At 42.5% G+C, this 16722-nt stretch overlaps 1 protein-coding gene across 3 annotated transcripts in view; it reads left to right on the forward strand.

Moving 5' to 3' along the window:
- Positions 1 to 6103, forward strand: part of LOC104939680 (tetraspanin-18) — a 36869-nt gene extending 30766 nt beyond the window's left edge. For 2 of the 3 annotated variants that reach the window (XM_019256174.2, XM_019256175.2), the window contains 7 exons: positions 237 to 332; positions 423 to 617; positions 1956 to 2030; positions 3834 to 3932; positions 4043 to 4213; positions 5356 to 5439; positions 5524 to 6102. In XM_019256174.2, the coding sequence (XP_019111719.1) occupies positions 270 to 332; positions 423 to 617; positions 1956 to 2030; positions 3834 to 3932; positions 4043 to 4213; positions 5356 to 5439; positions 5524 to 5571 (735 nt within the window). In that variant the 5' untranslated portion in view covers positions 237 to 269 and the 3' untranslated portion in view covers positions 5572 to 6102. Of the gene's footprint in view, positions 1 to 236; positions 333 to 422; positions 618 to 1955; positions 2031 to 3833; positions 3933 to 4042; positions 4214 to 5355; positions 5440 to 5523 lie in introns of all 3 variants that reach the window. The other variant, XM_019256173.2, reaches the window with a different exon arrangement.
- Positions 6104 to 16722: the final 10619 nt, after the last annotated feature.

A 16722-nucleotide genomic window follows, 5' to 3' on the forward strand; every position in this document is an offset into this window, starting at 1 on the left:
TTTTACAGTATATTTTATTCACATACAGTATAATAATCTGTACTTTACATCACACTGTGTATACTGCATGTTGAGGTATTTGTGCTGGAGGAAATCACTCATACACATAATTAATAATCAGTCTCTTGATCGAATAATCAGTTAATTAACTATTTATTTCAGCTGTAATACTCATATATATTAATATATATTTGTACTTTCTTGTGTATACTGATGATCCAGTTTTGTGTTTTCAGGGTCAGGGTGAGGTTTCAGCTCGAGGCTCAGCCATGGAGGGGGACTGCCTCAGCTGTATGAAGTACCTCATGTTCATCTTCAACTTCTTCATCTTCGTGAGTCTCCTCCGCTCTCCTCCTCTTCTTCTTCTGTGCTTTGAGTGATGAACCATGAACATGAATCTGGATTAACCCTCTGTCTCCCAGCTCGGCGGCTCCTTCCTGCTGGGCGTCGGCGTCTGGGTGCTGTTGGACCCGATGGGCTTCAGGGAGATCGTGGCGGCCAACCCTCTTCTGTTCACGGGGGTGTACGTGATCCTGGCCATGGGCGGCATGCTGTTCCTGCTCGGCTTCCTGGGCTGCTGCGGAGCCATCAGGGAGAACAAATGTCTGCTGCTCTTTGTGAGTCCGTCAGTCACCGACGGCTTCGTGTTAAAAATAACAAGTGGACACGACAGAGACGAAGACAGAGCAGATTAACTTTAGAATATTTCATCTTTTGTTAGAAATGAATCCTCCAAACTGTTTAAACAAGCTCAGTTTACGACAGTAATTCTGTTTTTACGTCAATACATGAGTCAGAATCATCAAATAAGATCAGATGTAACATTAAACATTTTACTGCTTTCATACTTTAAGTTTTAAAGGTCCAGTGTGTCAGATTTAATATTCATAATTATGTTTTCATTAGTGTTTAATCAGCTGAAAATAAGACTGCTGATGTGTTTGTTACCTGGAGCACAGAGAAGTGTTCAGAGCTGCATTAACATGTCATATCACCAGGAAAATATTTAATGTGTTACAAGTTTCCTGAAGTTTTATGTTTAAAATGAGTCGTTATCTCGTTTAAAATCTGCATAAATTGGGTGAAGTCAGGTCCGAACTTCTCGTTTCGCTCCATAAATCAGAAAATACTCTGATTTAAAAATAGATTTCTCGTGTTTTTATTAATCAGATGTTGTGTAGTTAAACAAACTGACGTCACCCACAGGTTTCTGAAGGCCACCGCCTGCATAAACTAAGAATATAATCACACCCACCTGTCAGTCAAAGCGTCCACGCTCTTAATCCTGCATAACTTTAAGCCTTAATATAATGTGAACAGGTGAGTTGTATATAAATTCACCCTCAGTACAGTTGTCATGAACGGGGAAATTAGCTACAGAGACCAAAACTGTTTTTTGTACCAGGCTGTAAACATGTTTATTTCTGCTGTGAAGTTGGACATTTGGACATGGGGACTTATGGAGACTGACTCACTTCTGGAGCCAGCCTCAGGTGGACGTTAGAGGAACTGCAGTTTGTGGCACTAAATCCTTCACACTTTTCCTTTTTAAGTAGATTTTCCTCCTTACATAGTAACATTTCTGTGTGTGAAGAAGAAACACATGAGCTCGATTTGTTCATCAGTGTGGACATTAAAGCTGAAAGAACACACACACACACACACACACACAGATCTTTGTTACATTATCAGAAACAGAGATGATCTAAGTCGTGTCTCACATCAGCACTTCATATTCATGTGTTCTGACTTATATCAGCCTGTAAACAACAACAAGCTGAGTTCATTCTGTTATGTAAGAGCAGAGGAAGAACAGCACGAGAGTGCCACCTAGAGGACGTGGACGTCCATTAACACAGGCAGACAGCTCAATCCTGAGTATTCACAGCTCATATATTAAGTTTATTATTATTATTATTATTAATAACGTCTGTGTGTCTCTGTGACTCCTTCAGTTCTTCATGCTCATCCTCTTCATCTTCCTGGCTGAACTCGCTGCTGCCATCCTGGCTTTCCTCTTCAGAGAACACGTGAGTGTCACACAGAGCGATGCATCATGGACACACACTCTCTGACGTCTGTGTGTGTGTGTGTGTGTGTGTGTGTGTGTTATTAACATGACAGTAACAACGTTTCCTCGTGTTGTCTTAGTCGCAGAAAAGCTGTCGATCGTCAACTTTTCCTGTTTTTATGTTGCTAAGATGAAGAAATGTGTCGACTGTGGATGAACATTCACAACGAATTCATCATGATGGTCTTTAAGAGTTAAACTAACTGTTTCATAACACGTTAAAAACTCCTTTTCAGGTCCGAGGGATTCTTTTTTTTATATTTGCTGTTGTTGTGTCTGCTTCGTGTTTTCGAGCATCACTCTTTGGTTTAGATCACCACCAGTGGCTATAGTTACTTTGGAAAGTAGTTAATTATGTTACAACATTACTATCAATTAAAAGTAATCCGTTATGTTACAGCGTCACCTATGAATCAAAGTAACGCGTTAGAGTACTCGTGCTGCACTAACTGACACACAGTCTGCTTTAAATGCACGAGACGTCCTGACAATGAAGAACGTCAGTCATCCGACCAGACTAACTGCAGGACAACAACAACAGGAAAGACCGTCAGCAATACGCCACACAGTTTTATTAATTCATTATTTTGGATCAGTCAGAACATTGCTATTTTTTTGTCCATTGCTATTTTTTGTTCTTGTTTGTTTTTGTTTTTGTTGTTGTTGTTTTTTTAAGTTTATGTTCTACCTTAGTACTTGTTTTGTAAATCTGCACATTCTACTTTAGTACTTTTTGTAAACATGTACACTTGTGTTTTCCCTCCATGACTATTTTTCACTGCTGTAAACAAGTGAATTTCCCCGTTGTGGGATAAATAAAGTATTATCTAATCTAATCTAATCTAATCTAACAGAGGTGACTCCTGATGCAGTTATGAAAGTGCATTGAAGTGTAAACACAGTCTGAGTTAAACAGGCAGCAGATTCAGATCATTTAGAAATGAACGAGCAGTCGACGATCTGACAGAAATGTGAACAGCTGCCTCTCTGTCGAACTAAAATGAGAACAGTGTAACACAAACAAGAAAATCTCTCACTGGCAAACGACAAACAGCCGAACTATGAAAATATTATTCAAGTGTCACAGGCCTGAACTCACTTCACCATCGTCCTCTTCTATTTTTTACTCTTCAAAGTGATTAAAGCAGAAGAAGATTTTCCACCTGTCTGAGAAAAAGCTGCAGTCTGAATTTTTCTTTCCTTATCCGGAGAAATTCTTAAAACAACGGATTACTTTTTTCAAAAAATAACGAAGTTACTGATTACTTAACGCACGGAACAAACGCGTTACGTTACACGTTACATGAAAAAAGTAATTAGAGTACTCTAACCCACAATACTGATCAACACGTAGGCCGACGTTGAGCTCCTGAGAAAGGTTCGACATTTTTCTTATTTGAAGCGGTAGATACGTCGTCACCTCCAGCTCCAGTGACAGTTTAATAAACTTTGTTATGTCATCAGAAACGTACACGAGGTTATTACTCACATACTGATGCTGCAGCTGTGTGAACCCACAATAAACAAATGTTAATAATATTTATATTGATAATATCAGGATGATGATTTGTAAAAGTTAAAATGTTTGTTTGTTTGTCACGCTAACTCTGTTTACAGAAGTGACGGGGCGTCCAACTTCCTCACTAAATCTGAATGAAGCAGATTAATATTTCATTTCTGTTTTTATCTCTTCTTCACGTGGAGCAGTAGATCTGTGCATGTGGAAAGTTCAAGTCTGATCTGTGTCTGTGTCTCCGTCCAGCTGACCAGAGATTATTTCAGCCGCGAGCTGAAGCGTCACTACCAGGGTCGCAACAACAGCGACGTCTTCACGTCCACGTGGAACGCCATCATGACCACGGTGAGGCAACAATCACTCCTCCTCCTCTTTATAACAACACCACCAGCATCCGTCACATCCTCCTCCTCCTCCTCCTCCTCCTCCTCCTCCTCCTCTTCTTCTCTGCACAGTTCGACTGCTGTGGCGTGAGCGGCCCCGAGGACTTCGAGGAGAGCCTCTTCAGACTCCTCAGCCCCAACAAGCTGGTGCCCGAGGCCTGTTGCCAGAGGAACGGTTACCTGGGAGACGTCAGCGTGGAGCAGTGTGTGAGCGGCGGCGGCGTGGCCTTCAGGCACAACAAGGTCATCAGAGCGCCGAGTGTTTGAGAAACATCACGTGACACATGACGTATATTAAATATTAGACTGGGGAACACAGTTTGTGTTGAGTCAGGTCTGACAGCTGTTTTTAACTAATCTTTGGGTGCAGAATCTAAAACTGATCTCAGGTTTTCTCCATCACGTCAAGGTTTTGAACTATAGGATTAAAAAAATGAAAAATACTGAACTTAACAGATATGTGCTTGTTTCCACTAAACCAAAGTAACAGTCCAATGATCTTTTTGGGGATATAGTCCGTGAGCCAGAAGGGTTGGTCGTTACCGAAAAAGTGGCAAACCATACCTTTTCTGAAAGCCTGGAATCTCAGCTTTTGACTCCAATTTTGGAATCAGCATAAAAATCTAAGTCAACAGAAATCATTCAAATTGTTCCTGAGTGTAATCAGTTCTGCTCTGACCTGCAGCTACAGATTATAACACAAGTTAAAAGTAGCGTCGGATTCATTAGATTCTCCAAAACGTTTTAAAAAGTTTTTCTGCTCCATGTTATGTTTCCATGGTGACACACAGTTCGTGTTTATTCACGCAGTGATTCAACGCTTCACAAACACACAGCTCTTCCTCGTTCATACAGTGTGTGTGTTGTTTTATTTATTCAATGTTTAATATTCTATTTTCCCGTCAACACATGTCGTCGTCCTGCTCTCAGTTTGGGTTAACTCGATATGACAGGAGTGAAATATGACAAAACGAGACTGAACACACACTGAACACACACACGTCAGTGTGTGTGTTCAGTGTGTGTTCAGTCTCATTTTGTCATATTTCAGTCTGTCCGACGATAAACAGATAATTTCATCTCTGACGTATCTGAGAACAGAAATCAGCTCGTTCTCATCGAGTCTAACGTCTTTAAGAACAAATAAATAAATAAACACAAACTAATTTATTTTATTTTTCTGTTAAAATCTGCATTGACAGTCATGAAGGCAACATTTATAAATCACACATTCATTAATGTTTCTTTTTATGTAACCTATTGTTATTTTTTTGAAAAGACGTTAAAGTATAATTTTAATATTTTATTTGAACATTTATTCATAATAATAAAGTTAGACGCTCTCTGCTTCCATAACATTAAAATGTTTTGTTCTCCTCCTGCAGGGCTGTTACTCGGCGATGGTCGACTACTTCGAGACGTACATCTACACGGCGGGCGCTTTAGCCATCGTGGTGCTGACCATCGAAGTACGAGCTCGTCGTTTATAAAACACTGACTCGTTTATTACTTCATGTTTCTCATCTAAATGTGTCGTGTCGTCCTCTCTGCAGCTCTTCGCCATGGTGTTCGCCATGTGTTTATTTAAAGGCATCCAGTAATGGCGGGGTCCACCAACGCCGCCGCCGCCTTCTTCACCACCAGCCGTCAGAGAAAAGGCACAAAGCAGAGGAGGAGGAGCTGAACTGTAAAATATGAAGTGTATTTGTACAGTGATCGTCTTCGTGTCTCGTCGGTTTTGTGACATCGTTTTGTACTTCACAGCAGCAGGAAGTCTGCGGTACGTTAGACACACGCCGGGTGGCGCTCTGCACCGCTGCACGCCACGCGATCCATCGTCCGGTTAGGACCTCCGTCTGAGACGTTCAGGGACAATCAGCACGTTATGTTGTCGCCAAAACTTGAAGCAGTTTGAGTGAAATCAGAAACACGTCGGGGCCCATGCAACGACGTGTTTATACTCTGATTACAAACCTCGAGTTTCACTTCTTACTGTGACGCCTGCTGTCAGTTCCATGAATCATGTGACGCTCCACTGTGGTAACTATGTTCAGCTGTACTCGAGTATTTATCCGGATTACATTACTTACAACCAGGTCCCCAGCAGCAGCTGATATCACGGCCTAGTCCAGCAGCAGTCAGCCCAGCTCGGCGTCTGTCTTTCAGCCTTTTATTTCACCAAGCTCTCACCAACCACTAAAAGTCAGTCCCACATTTACTCTTGTCCGGCGGCTTCTTGCTCGCTCACTCTCTCCTTTTCTCTTCTTAGCTTCCTCTGTCAGCGTCCTCTTCACTCTCTGCTCCTCTGCCATAATGCCCACAGAGGCTGCTGAGCTTGATTACCTTGCCCAGCTCCTGTTCTGGCACGACACTGGCTCTGCTCCCTCTCAGCATTTCCTGAAAACCCGAAACTCTTCTACAAACACTAACACTCCCCTGGTCCTCTGAGCTCACAGTCCTAACAGCCGGGCTAACAAACTGAGCTAACATTAGCTAACAGCAGCTAACAAACTGAGTTAACATTAGCTAACATTAGCTAACAAACTGGGTTAACATTGGCTAACAAACTGGGCTAACATTGGCTAAAAAACTGGGCTAACATTAGCTAACAAACTAGGCTAACATTAGCTAACAAACTGGGCTAACATTGGCTAACAAACTGGGTTAACATTGGCTAACAAACTGGGCTAACATTAGCTAACAAACTGGGTTAACATTAGCTAAAAAACTGGGCTAACATTGGCTAAAAAACTGGGTTAACATTAGCTAACAAACTGGGCTAACATTAGCTAACAAACTGGGTTAACATTGGCTAACAAACTGGGCTAACATTAGTTAACAGCAGCTAATAAACTGAGTTAATATTAGCTAACAAACTGGGCTAACATTGGCTAACAAACTGAGCTAACAAACTGAGCTAACATTGGCTAACACACTGGGCTAACATTGGCTAAAACACTGGGCTAACATTAGCTAACAAACTGGGCTAACATTAGCTAACACACTGGGCTAACAAACTGGGCTAACAAACTGGGCTAACATTAGCTAACAAACTGGGCTAACAAAGTGGGCTAACATTAGCTAACAAACTGGGCTAACAAACTGGGCTGACATTGGCTAACAAACTGGGCTAACATTAGCTAACAAACTGGGCTAACATTGGCTAACAAACTGGGCTAACATTGGCTAACAAACTGAGCTAACATTGGCTAACACACTGGGCTAACATTAGCTAACAAACTGGGTTAACATTAGCTAACAAACTGGGCTAACAGCAGCTAACAAACTGGGCTAACATTAGCTAACATTAGCAGCTAACACACTAAGCTAACAGTCCAAATCTACTTTGCTAGCAGACAGTTTGCACCACGAAGTCAAAGCTAACGTTGTTGCGATGAAACGTTGTCATGTTGTTTCTGGTTGGCTAACGTTAACTTGCTAGCTAACGTATCAGAATCCTGTCTTAGGTGGCTAACGTTAGCTAATTCACGCTAACTCCCAGTTTTCTAACGTTATCGCTACAAAGAGTTCAGCAAACTTATGTATTGCCCAGCTCCTGTTCTGGCACGACACCGGAGAGTTGAGGCGGAGACCTTCATGAAGACGGAGGTTTTATTTTATTTATTCTCTTTGGTTTCGTGCATGAGGCTCGATCTTAAAAACGTGACGCAGATAAAAAAAACAAAGTTTGTTTACAAAAAGTTTGTTTGTTTGTTTGTTGACGCTTTAATGTGAAGTTTAAAATAAATATTCAGTATTTCGGTTCACACCTGTAAATGAATCCTCACCTGTTTGAATGGATGGATGTGTATTTGTACATATACTCTGTACAGGTTGTTTGTGCACGCCGTGATCCTGTTACACTTTGTCACCAGTTATAACGTTAAAATAACGTTAAAATAACGTTAAAATAACGTGTTTTTTTTCTGTAAGTGTGTTTTGAAAACAGCTGATTTGTATAAATGGCACTGATTGACATTAAACAGATTTCTGTGATTTTAGCCGCGTGACGTTTCATTTAACAGTTTCGTCCAATCACAGGTGAGTTTTAAGTTTTAACGAGCTGTCGTCAACGTGACGCCGACAGGTGAGCAGAGTGATTTTATCTCATCTCGTTTTATTTGATTTGAAATCTGTGAACAGATTTTAATAAATGTGGCCGGCGTTTCACAGAGCACTGGACGTCACGTGAACATACGTGTGGAGATCAGTCGGACTCGCTGGATTCAAAGGTGACTCGTGTGTGGTGTGTGTGTGTGTGTGTGATAATATAAAAATATTTGTGATGTTTGTTCCCACACGTACAGCAGCTCACAGTCAGAACTTCAGCAGAACCTGCAGCAACCCCGGTTCTGACTCCGACCCGTCGTCCACGGACAGAGTGTTCTTTGCTGTCTGTCTTCGTCTGTCTGTCTGTCTGTCTGTCTGTCTGTATGTTCGTCTGTCTGTCTTCATCTGTCTGTCTGTCTGTCTTCATCTGTCTGTCTGTGTCTGTCTTCGTCTGTCTGTCTGTATGTCTGTCTGTCTTCATCTGTCTGTCTGTGTCTGTCTTCGTCTGTCTGTCTGTATGTCTGTCTGTCTTCGTCTGTCTGTCTTCATCTGTATGTTTGTCTGTCTGTCTTCGTCTGTATTCGTCTGTCTGTCTTCATCTGTCTGTCTTCGTCTGTCTGTCTTCGTCTGTCTGTCTGTCTGTCTTCGTCTGTCTGTCTGTCTGTCTGTCTGTCTTCATCTGTCTGTCTTCATCTGTCTGTCTGTGTCTGTCTTCATCTGTCTGTCTTCATCGGTCTGTCTTCGTCTGTCTGTCTGCCTGTATGTCTGTCTTCATCTGTCTGTCTGTGTCTGTCTTCGTCTGTCTGTCTGTCTTCATCTGTCTGTCTTCATCTGTCTGTCTGTATGTCTGTCTTCATCTGTCTGTCTTCATCTGTCTGTCTGTGTCTGTCTTCGTCTGTCTGTCTTTCTGTCTGTCTTCATTCGTCTGTCTGTATGTCTGTCTTCATCTATCTGTCTTCGTCTGTCTGTCTGTCTTCATCTATCTGTCTTCGTCTGTCTGTCTGTCTTCGTCTGTCTGTCTTCATCTGTCTGTCTGTCTGTCTATCTTCGTCTGTCTGTCTTCATCTATCTGTCTTCGTCTGTCTGTCTTCGTCTGTCTGTCTGTCTGTCTGTCTTCATCTATCTGTCTTTGTCTGTATGTCTGTCTTCATCTGTCTGTCTTCGTCTGTCTGTATTCATCTGTCTGTCTTCGTCTTTAGCCTGGTTAGCGCTGTTAGCTCCTCCATGTTGCAGAGATCTTACGTTCCCGTGATGTCCGTCCGTCTTCAGATCGAGCTCTGCGTCCTCGTCTCCTTCTCCTCACTTCATCTCACCTGATGTATCATGAAGGTGTCTGTGTGACAGAAAGAAAGCGAATCATTCATGTCCACACAGCTGAGCTTTAATCTTTAATGTGACCTTTTTTCTCAACATTGGACCCAGAAGCTCAGTGAGGTCGGTCTGGACTCCACCATCTTGGCCGTCCTGCCTCCAGACTAATCCAAACATAACATGGAGGATCGGTGGAGCTGAGGCCTCCGTAACGACGTCCACACCTTTAATTCTGCAAAACTTTAATTTAATTTGAACAGGCGAGTTCTATAAAAATTCACAGCGGGGGAAGTTCATATTAAAAACATCCTCATCCTCCCATGAACCTTCTTTGTGTTTTGTTCTCTCTCTCTCTCTCTCGTGGTCGGTCAGCTGCTCATGAATTCTGCAGACGTTTCAAACCAAAACCAAAACTGGATCACGTAACAAGAAGTCCCCCCGTGACAGCCGGTCACCACAGATCCAGCTCAGCCTTCACGGTTGGAGGCTTGTAAGCCGATCTAACTGTGAAAAACAAAAGTGATACGAGGCAGCCGTCGTCTCTCTGTCCGAGCTGCAGCTTCTTCATCTTCCTCTCTGAGCGATATTCATGTCCGTCGTCTGTTAACCAAATGTGGAGGACGCCTCTCCAACAGGCTGCGACGGCTGCACTGTACTTTGGACTGGTTCTTTCACAGCTGGTTGGAGGAGGTGAGTTTGGTTTCGCACCTGAATCAGCTGTGATTTAACACACCTGGTGTTGTTGATCATAATTAGATTAGATGTTAGGAGGTGACTGTGTCGGGGGGGATTTTTGGTACTTTCTCTCCTGGCTGATGGTTTCTGCACAGTCACTGTTAGTCAGGCCTACGAGGCAGTGAAGTTTACAGCAAAAATAAAACATAAGAAGGCTGATTAATTTAATTTTATGTATTTTTATGGTGGATTATTACACAAAAATCATTACAAGCACACACAGTACATAAATACTCAGAGATACTTCCCTGAACTAGCTGTCTTAAGTTTATCTAGCTGGATGAATAAGGATATTTTTTATTTACAACAACTAAACGTTGCTTTAGTTCAGGCTGCCTCACAGTTTCACTTATTTTAGCTTTCTAGCTGGCTGAACAGTGAGGTGAGGGGTTTGCAATCAGCCACGGTGCAGCTAGACACCACAAAATCCTGCACTTCGGTCCTTTTAAGGGAAAACTAGTCGCTTTAGCTTTGTGTTTAGTGCTTTAAAACTAAAACGATGAGCTAAAAGAGGCTAAAAGTGCTACGGCTGTTGATTATTTTGTGTGTTTTCGTCACTTTAACGTTGATTTCTGTCTCCGGCGTTCACAGTGAGCTCTTGTGTCTGCAGGCAGCGTTGGTCGAGTGCCGTGTCGTCCCGGTGAGCGGGTCACTTTTCAGTGTTCCTATCACTATGAGGACCACGAACACGTCTCCCAGCTGTCCGTGCAGTGGAGGAACCCGAACAACGAGCTGCTGTGTCACTACATCAAACATAAAGCTTTCCAGAACTGCACCATGGGATACGCCATCGCCTACAGCCCGGGCAGCATCGCTCTGACCATTCAGCACGTCAAGATGGACGACTTCGGCGTTCACGTTTGTTCTGTGAGCAAAAGACACGAGTTCTCCGACTACAGCGTCGAGCTGGCGAGGACGTCAGGTGAGTCCATCAGGTGAGGTGAGAGGGGGCGGGACTGTGGTTGATGTATGTGAGGTAACAGGATGTGCTTGTTTCTTTAGATCCAGTAACTACAGCGCCAAACAGAGGACGGACTCAGTCAGGTATGTTTGCAAACACTTAGTGAATATTAATGAGCTACACACCTGTATTAACGAGCTACACACCTGTATTAGTGAGGTACACACTGGTATTAACGAGGTACACACCTGTGTTAACGAGGTACACACCGTATTAACGAGGTACACACTTGTATTAATGAGGTACACACTTGTATAACGAGGTACACACCTGTATTAACGAGCTACACACCTGTATTAACGAGCTACACACTTGTATTAACGAGGTACACACCTGTATTAACGAGGTACACACCTGTATTAACGAGGTACACACCTGTATTAACGAGCTACACACTTGTATTAACGAGGTACACACCTGTATTAACGAGGTACACACCTGTATTAACGAGCTACACACTTGTATTAACGAGGTACACACTTGTATTAACGAGGTACACACCTGTATTAACGAGGTACACACTTGTATTACGAGGTTACACACTGTATTACGAGGTACACACTTGTATTCCAGAGGTAACACTTTGAGTACGAGGTACACACTGTATTAACGAGGCACACACCGGGTTAACGAGGCACACACTGTATTAGAGGCACACTTGTATTACGAGGCACACACTTGTATTAACGAGGCACACACTTGTATTAACGAGGCACATTATACGGTTAAGACGCACACACTTGTATTAACGAGGTACACTTGTATTACGAGGTACACACTTGTATTAACGAGGTACACACTGTATAAGGAGGAGTGTAAATAACAGTTTATTATTTTCAGGATGTGACAGTGTGGTAGTAAAGTTCACGTTATGCAGAATGGAATATGGCAGAACTTTCTTATCGTTATATTTTGTATTAATTCAAGCTTTAAAATATTTATAGGAAGTAAAAAAAGTGACATAAAATAGAATTACTCAAGTATAGATAAGTACACATGTACTTAAATCTCGGCTTCAGCAGTATAACTATTCATGTTTTCATTGCTGCTTTAGTATCTCTCCAGTTTTAGTGCAGCACAAATAAATATCAAATACAATAGATGTACGACATGTACACACACATACAACCATAAATACGGAATCATTTCGAATGAACAAATGAAGACAATAAATGGGTGTTGTGTGTGTGTTTGTGTTTTCAGGTCCTGTCTGGACTCTCCTGGTTCTCCTCCACACTTTGTTTGTTTCCATGTAGTAGAAGAACAGAAACATTTAGCGTACATCGGCGAGCATGAAATAATAAATGACGTTGTACAGAGCTTTGATGTGACGATGTGGTGGATTTACATATACATATATATATATGTGTGTGTGTGTGTGTGTGTGTGTGTCTGCAGTTCCTTAAACATCCACACGAGAATGTTTGTGTGTTGCTTAGCAACCGTTCCACCATTTTGGAATTGTCCTCATATGACATCATGATCACATGACTAACTACATCCTTTGATGTCCTGATCCTATGACATCATCACCCCTTGATGTTTTGATCCTTTGAAGTCCACAAATATATATATAGGCAAACACACAAACACATGAGAGAATATTCAGAATCCACGACAGAGTCACTGTGTGAGTTTGAGAAATCCACAACACACAACATTACAAACCACACTCACTGTTTAAGACACCAGATAGTACGGACAACAACACAGAACAAGATATGAACATCATACAGGAGGTCAACACTTTCAGGGTGGGAACCCAAGTCGCTCTGTTTGAAAAGTTCAAGCCTGATTTTATGGACACGACACAAAACATCAAACCGATTAACAGAGTGAAATCCCAAGTCGCTCTGTTTGACAAATTCAAGCCTGATCTTATGGACACGACACAAAACATTAAACCGATTAACAGAGTGAAATCCCAAGTCGCTCTGTTTGACAAATTCAAGCCTGATTTTATGGACACGACACAAAACGTTAAACCGATTAACAGAGTGAAATCCCAAGTCGCTCTGTTTGACAAATTCAAGCCTGATTTTATGGACACGACACAAAACATCAAACTGATTAACAGAGTGCAAACCCAAGTCGCTCTGTTTGACAAATTCGAGCCTGATTTTATGGACACGACACAAAACATTAAACCGATTAAGACTCCTGACAACAGATTCCAAAGCCGAATCGTTCGGTTTGAGAAATTAGCCTGTGCTGACGACACTAAAGCCTCAAGCAAGGAGAAGCCCTGCGAGGAAGTCCAGAAGGACTTTCCAGAGGCCGAGGCAATGGAGGACGTCCAAGTGACCGAGGCAAGAGAGGACGTCCAGGTGACAGAGGCAACGGAGGACGTCCAAGTGACCGAGGCAACGGAGCACGTCCAAGTGACCCATGTAACTGAGGACGTCCAAGTGACCCATGTAACGGAGGACGTCCAAGTGACCCAGGCAACGGAGGATGTCCAAGTGACCCATGTAACGGAGGACGTCCAAGTGACCCATGTAACGGAGGACGTCCAAGTGACCCATGTAACGGAGGATGTTCCGAAGGCTGAGGCAACAGAGGACGTCCAAAGGGATGCCACTGTGAGGATTCAGGAGAACATATTTACGCTTAACCATAGGATCGAGGCCTTGGAGAACGAGAGGCACCTGCTGCATTTACAGACAGAGAACAAGCAACTCTGCAACGACTGCGAGACGACGGCAGAACATCTGAAGTCTGAATGGGAAACTACTGAAATCTCCCAGGAGCAGCTCCATCTTTTAGAACAACCTCAAACCTCAATGCAGGTGGAGAAGAGCTGCCAGACGGCACAGATGGACGCCAAGCATGAGGAAATCCACAACCTCGCACTGCAAAATGTAACCTGCATGGAGATGGCGGCCGTGGAGGAAGTCAAAGAGAACATTGAAGTGAAAGAGGAGGTGACGGCTGCTATAGAAGAAGTGCAGGAGCATGTGGAAGTGCAGGTGATTGTAAATCGAATTGAAAAGGCACCTCGGCCTCCACAGGTGAGACGTATTCAAGCCAGGGAGGAGACAACAGAGGGTCCACAGGTGAGACGGGAAAGGAGGAGGGAAAGACCTTCGCGGTGGAGAAGGTTCCTGAACTTCTTTGTTTGTGGTGCGAGCAGGATAGAAGAAGAACACGAATACGAGTTTTGCCTTGCTTTGTAAATGACATCGTCCCACAGAGGTTTTCTCCAGGTGCTCTGGTTTGTCCTCCAAATGTCCAACAGACATTTTAAAAAAAAATCTTTGCAGCCAAACATCAAGCAAGGTCAACAACACAACACATAGCAACCAGCTAATATTAATTACTAATCCAACATCGACCATGAGCCCGGTCCTGCTCAGGTTTCTGCCTCTTGAAGAAGGTTTTGCTTTGGTTTCTTCCATGCTCATGGTGTGAATTGTTGGGTCTTTGTAAATGACATCATCCCACAGAGGTTTTCTCCAGGTGCTCTGGTTTCTCCTCCAAATGTCCAATAGACTTTAAAAAAACATCAGCTTTGCAGCCAAACATCCAGCAAAGTCAAAATCATAAGACCCAACCCACAGAGGTTTTCTCCAGGTGCTCTGGTTTCTCCTCCAAATGTCCAAAAGACATAAAAAAATAACATTTAGATTTACAGATTACCTGATTGAATAAAAATTGAAAAATAAACAAAAAGAAAAACTGCATGTTTGTATACTATGTTTTATTGTAATACTGTTCAGAAATACCCAACTGTTCTTTATATTCCTCTTCAAATTCATGAAGTTTTAGATTTATCTTAAGAAGTAATAGAATTTTCTCAACACTTGAAGGAACACTTCATGTGTAATCTGAAAATGAACTTGAGCTGTCAAATAAATGTAGTGGAGTATTAAATTGCACAAAATGGAAATTTAACCTACTTGTACTTTACTTGAGGTATTTCCAGTTAGTACTTGTTGAAGTTGTACTGCTGAATTTGAATACTTCTTCCAGTGCTGCAGCTCCTCGCAGTGTGAACATTTCCAGGAACAGCTGAAGGAATGATTCCTAGAAAGAGTGCTGGAGAGCTTTGAGTTATGTAACCGAGCTTCATATGGCCTGACGCAAGCTGCAGAAGTCCAAAGACAAACTCCACGAGCATGTGTACGGCATCAAATAAGGGTCATAAAGGTTTGGATCTTGTGAGATAATAAACTCAAAGCCTGTTGTGGTCTATTACCAAGTAAATAAACTCTGTACATGAGTAGAGTGTAGCTATAGGGTTACAAAAGGCCATAGAGAAACCACAGATTTTACCAAATCTGATGTTATGAGCTCAAAATCTGAAACATTCCAGCTTCTGGATGATCCCGAGGCGTTCCCAGGCTCAATAGTCTATGTAGTCCCTCCAGTGACTTCTGGGTCTGCCCCGAGGTCTCCTACCAGTTGGACGTGCCTGGAACACCTCCAGAGGAAGGTGCCCAGGCGACATCCTGATCTGATGCCTGAACCACCTCAGCTGGCTCTACTAGGAGCTCCCTCCAGATGTCCGAGGTCCGAGCTCCTAACCATTTCTCGGCCACCCGATGGAGGAAGCTCATTTTGGCCGCTCGTATCCGCAATATCATTCTTTTGGTCATTACTCAAAGTTCATGACCAGAGGTGAGGGTTGGAACATAGATGGACTGGAAGATCGAGAGCGTTGCCTTCAGGCTCAGCTCGGTCCGGTACAACGTCTGCAGTACTGCCGACACTGCACCAACCCGCCGGTCCAACCCACCCTCCGTTTTCCCATCAGTCGTGAACAAGACCTCGAGAAACTACTTTGCTTGGGGCAACAATTGCTCCGTTTGTTCACAATCTTATTAAGCCTCATCTATTTTTAATAAAGAACAAAGACAAGATATTTAAAGTTCAAACTTATTTTCACTCATTCCACAGGTAAATAGGTTCACTGGTAACAGGTCGAAGAGTCGTCCTCAAGGATCGGGCGAGGTTCACCACTTTGTGAAAAACTGCCGAGTCCAACAGAACAACAACGTTTGACAGCATTCATGGTTTTATGGCTGCATTGCTAATCTAAATCAAATATATTTTCTTCATGTTAGCCTGACATCATTTATATTTTATAGCTTTTATTTGTTTTCTATCTAAACAAACTATTCCAAAGGCAGGACAGGCTGTAATACTGGCCGATTGCACTAGATGGCGATGTTATCACAACCTACAGTCAGATCCTGTCACCCTAAAGCGTCACACACTGAAGGCAGGAGAAGAAAAACATTTAAATGAAAACATGCAGGTCACAGAGCTGCTGTGCATGTTTAAAATCAGTATATAGTAGATATTAAGTCAAGTAAATGTTGAATTTTTAAGAAATGCTCAGTTGTCTTTTGTCAGGGACTATTTTCAGCTGCGGATTAATCTACATTTGATGCTCCAGTGAGGTGATTTCTGGGTTCCACCATATTATTGTTGCATTGGTGCACTTTTCAGCTCCAGCAGCTTCCTCGGCTGCCAATTTCACAATGCAGGTGGCCCAAATGGCGACCACCTTTTTTAAACCCTGACTGTTCAGCAAATGTCTAAAAAAGTTAATTAATCATTTTATAATTAATAATTAATGTATTTATTGACTTTCCGGCACTGAATTCATGTAAATCCAGTGAAATGTGCCTTTAACTAAACTTTTTTTTTCTTCTCTTAGATACAAAAAACAGAAGTGAATACCTTAAAT

This window comes from Larimichthys crocea, chromosome VIII, assembly GCF_000972845.2.
Source record: "Larimichthys crocea isolate SSNF chromosome VIII, L_crocea_2.0, whole genome shotgun sequence".
Lineage (NCBI taxonomy): Eukaryota > Metazoa > Chordata > Actinopteri > Sciaenidae > Larimichthys > Larimichthys crocea.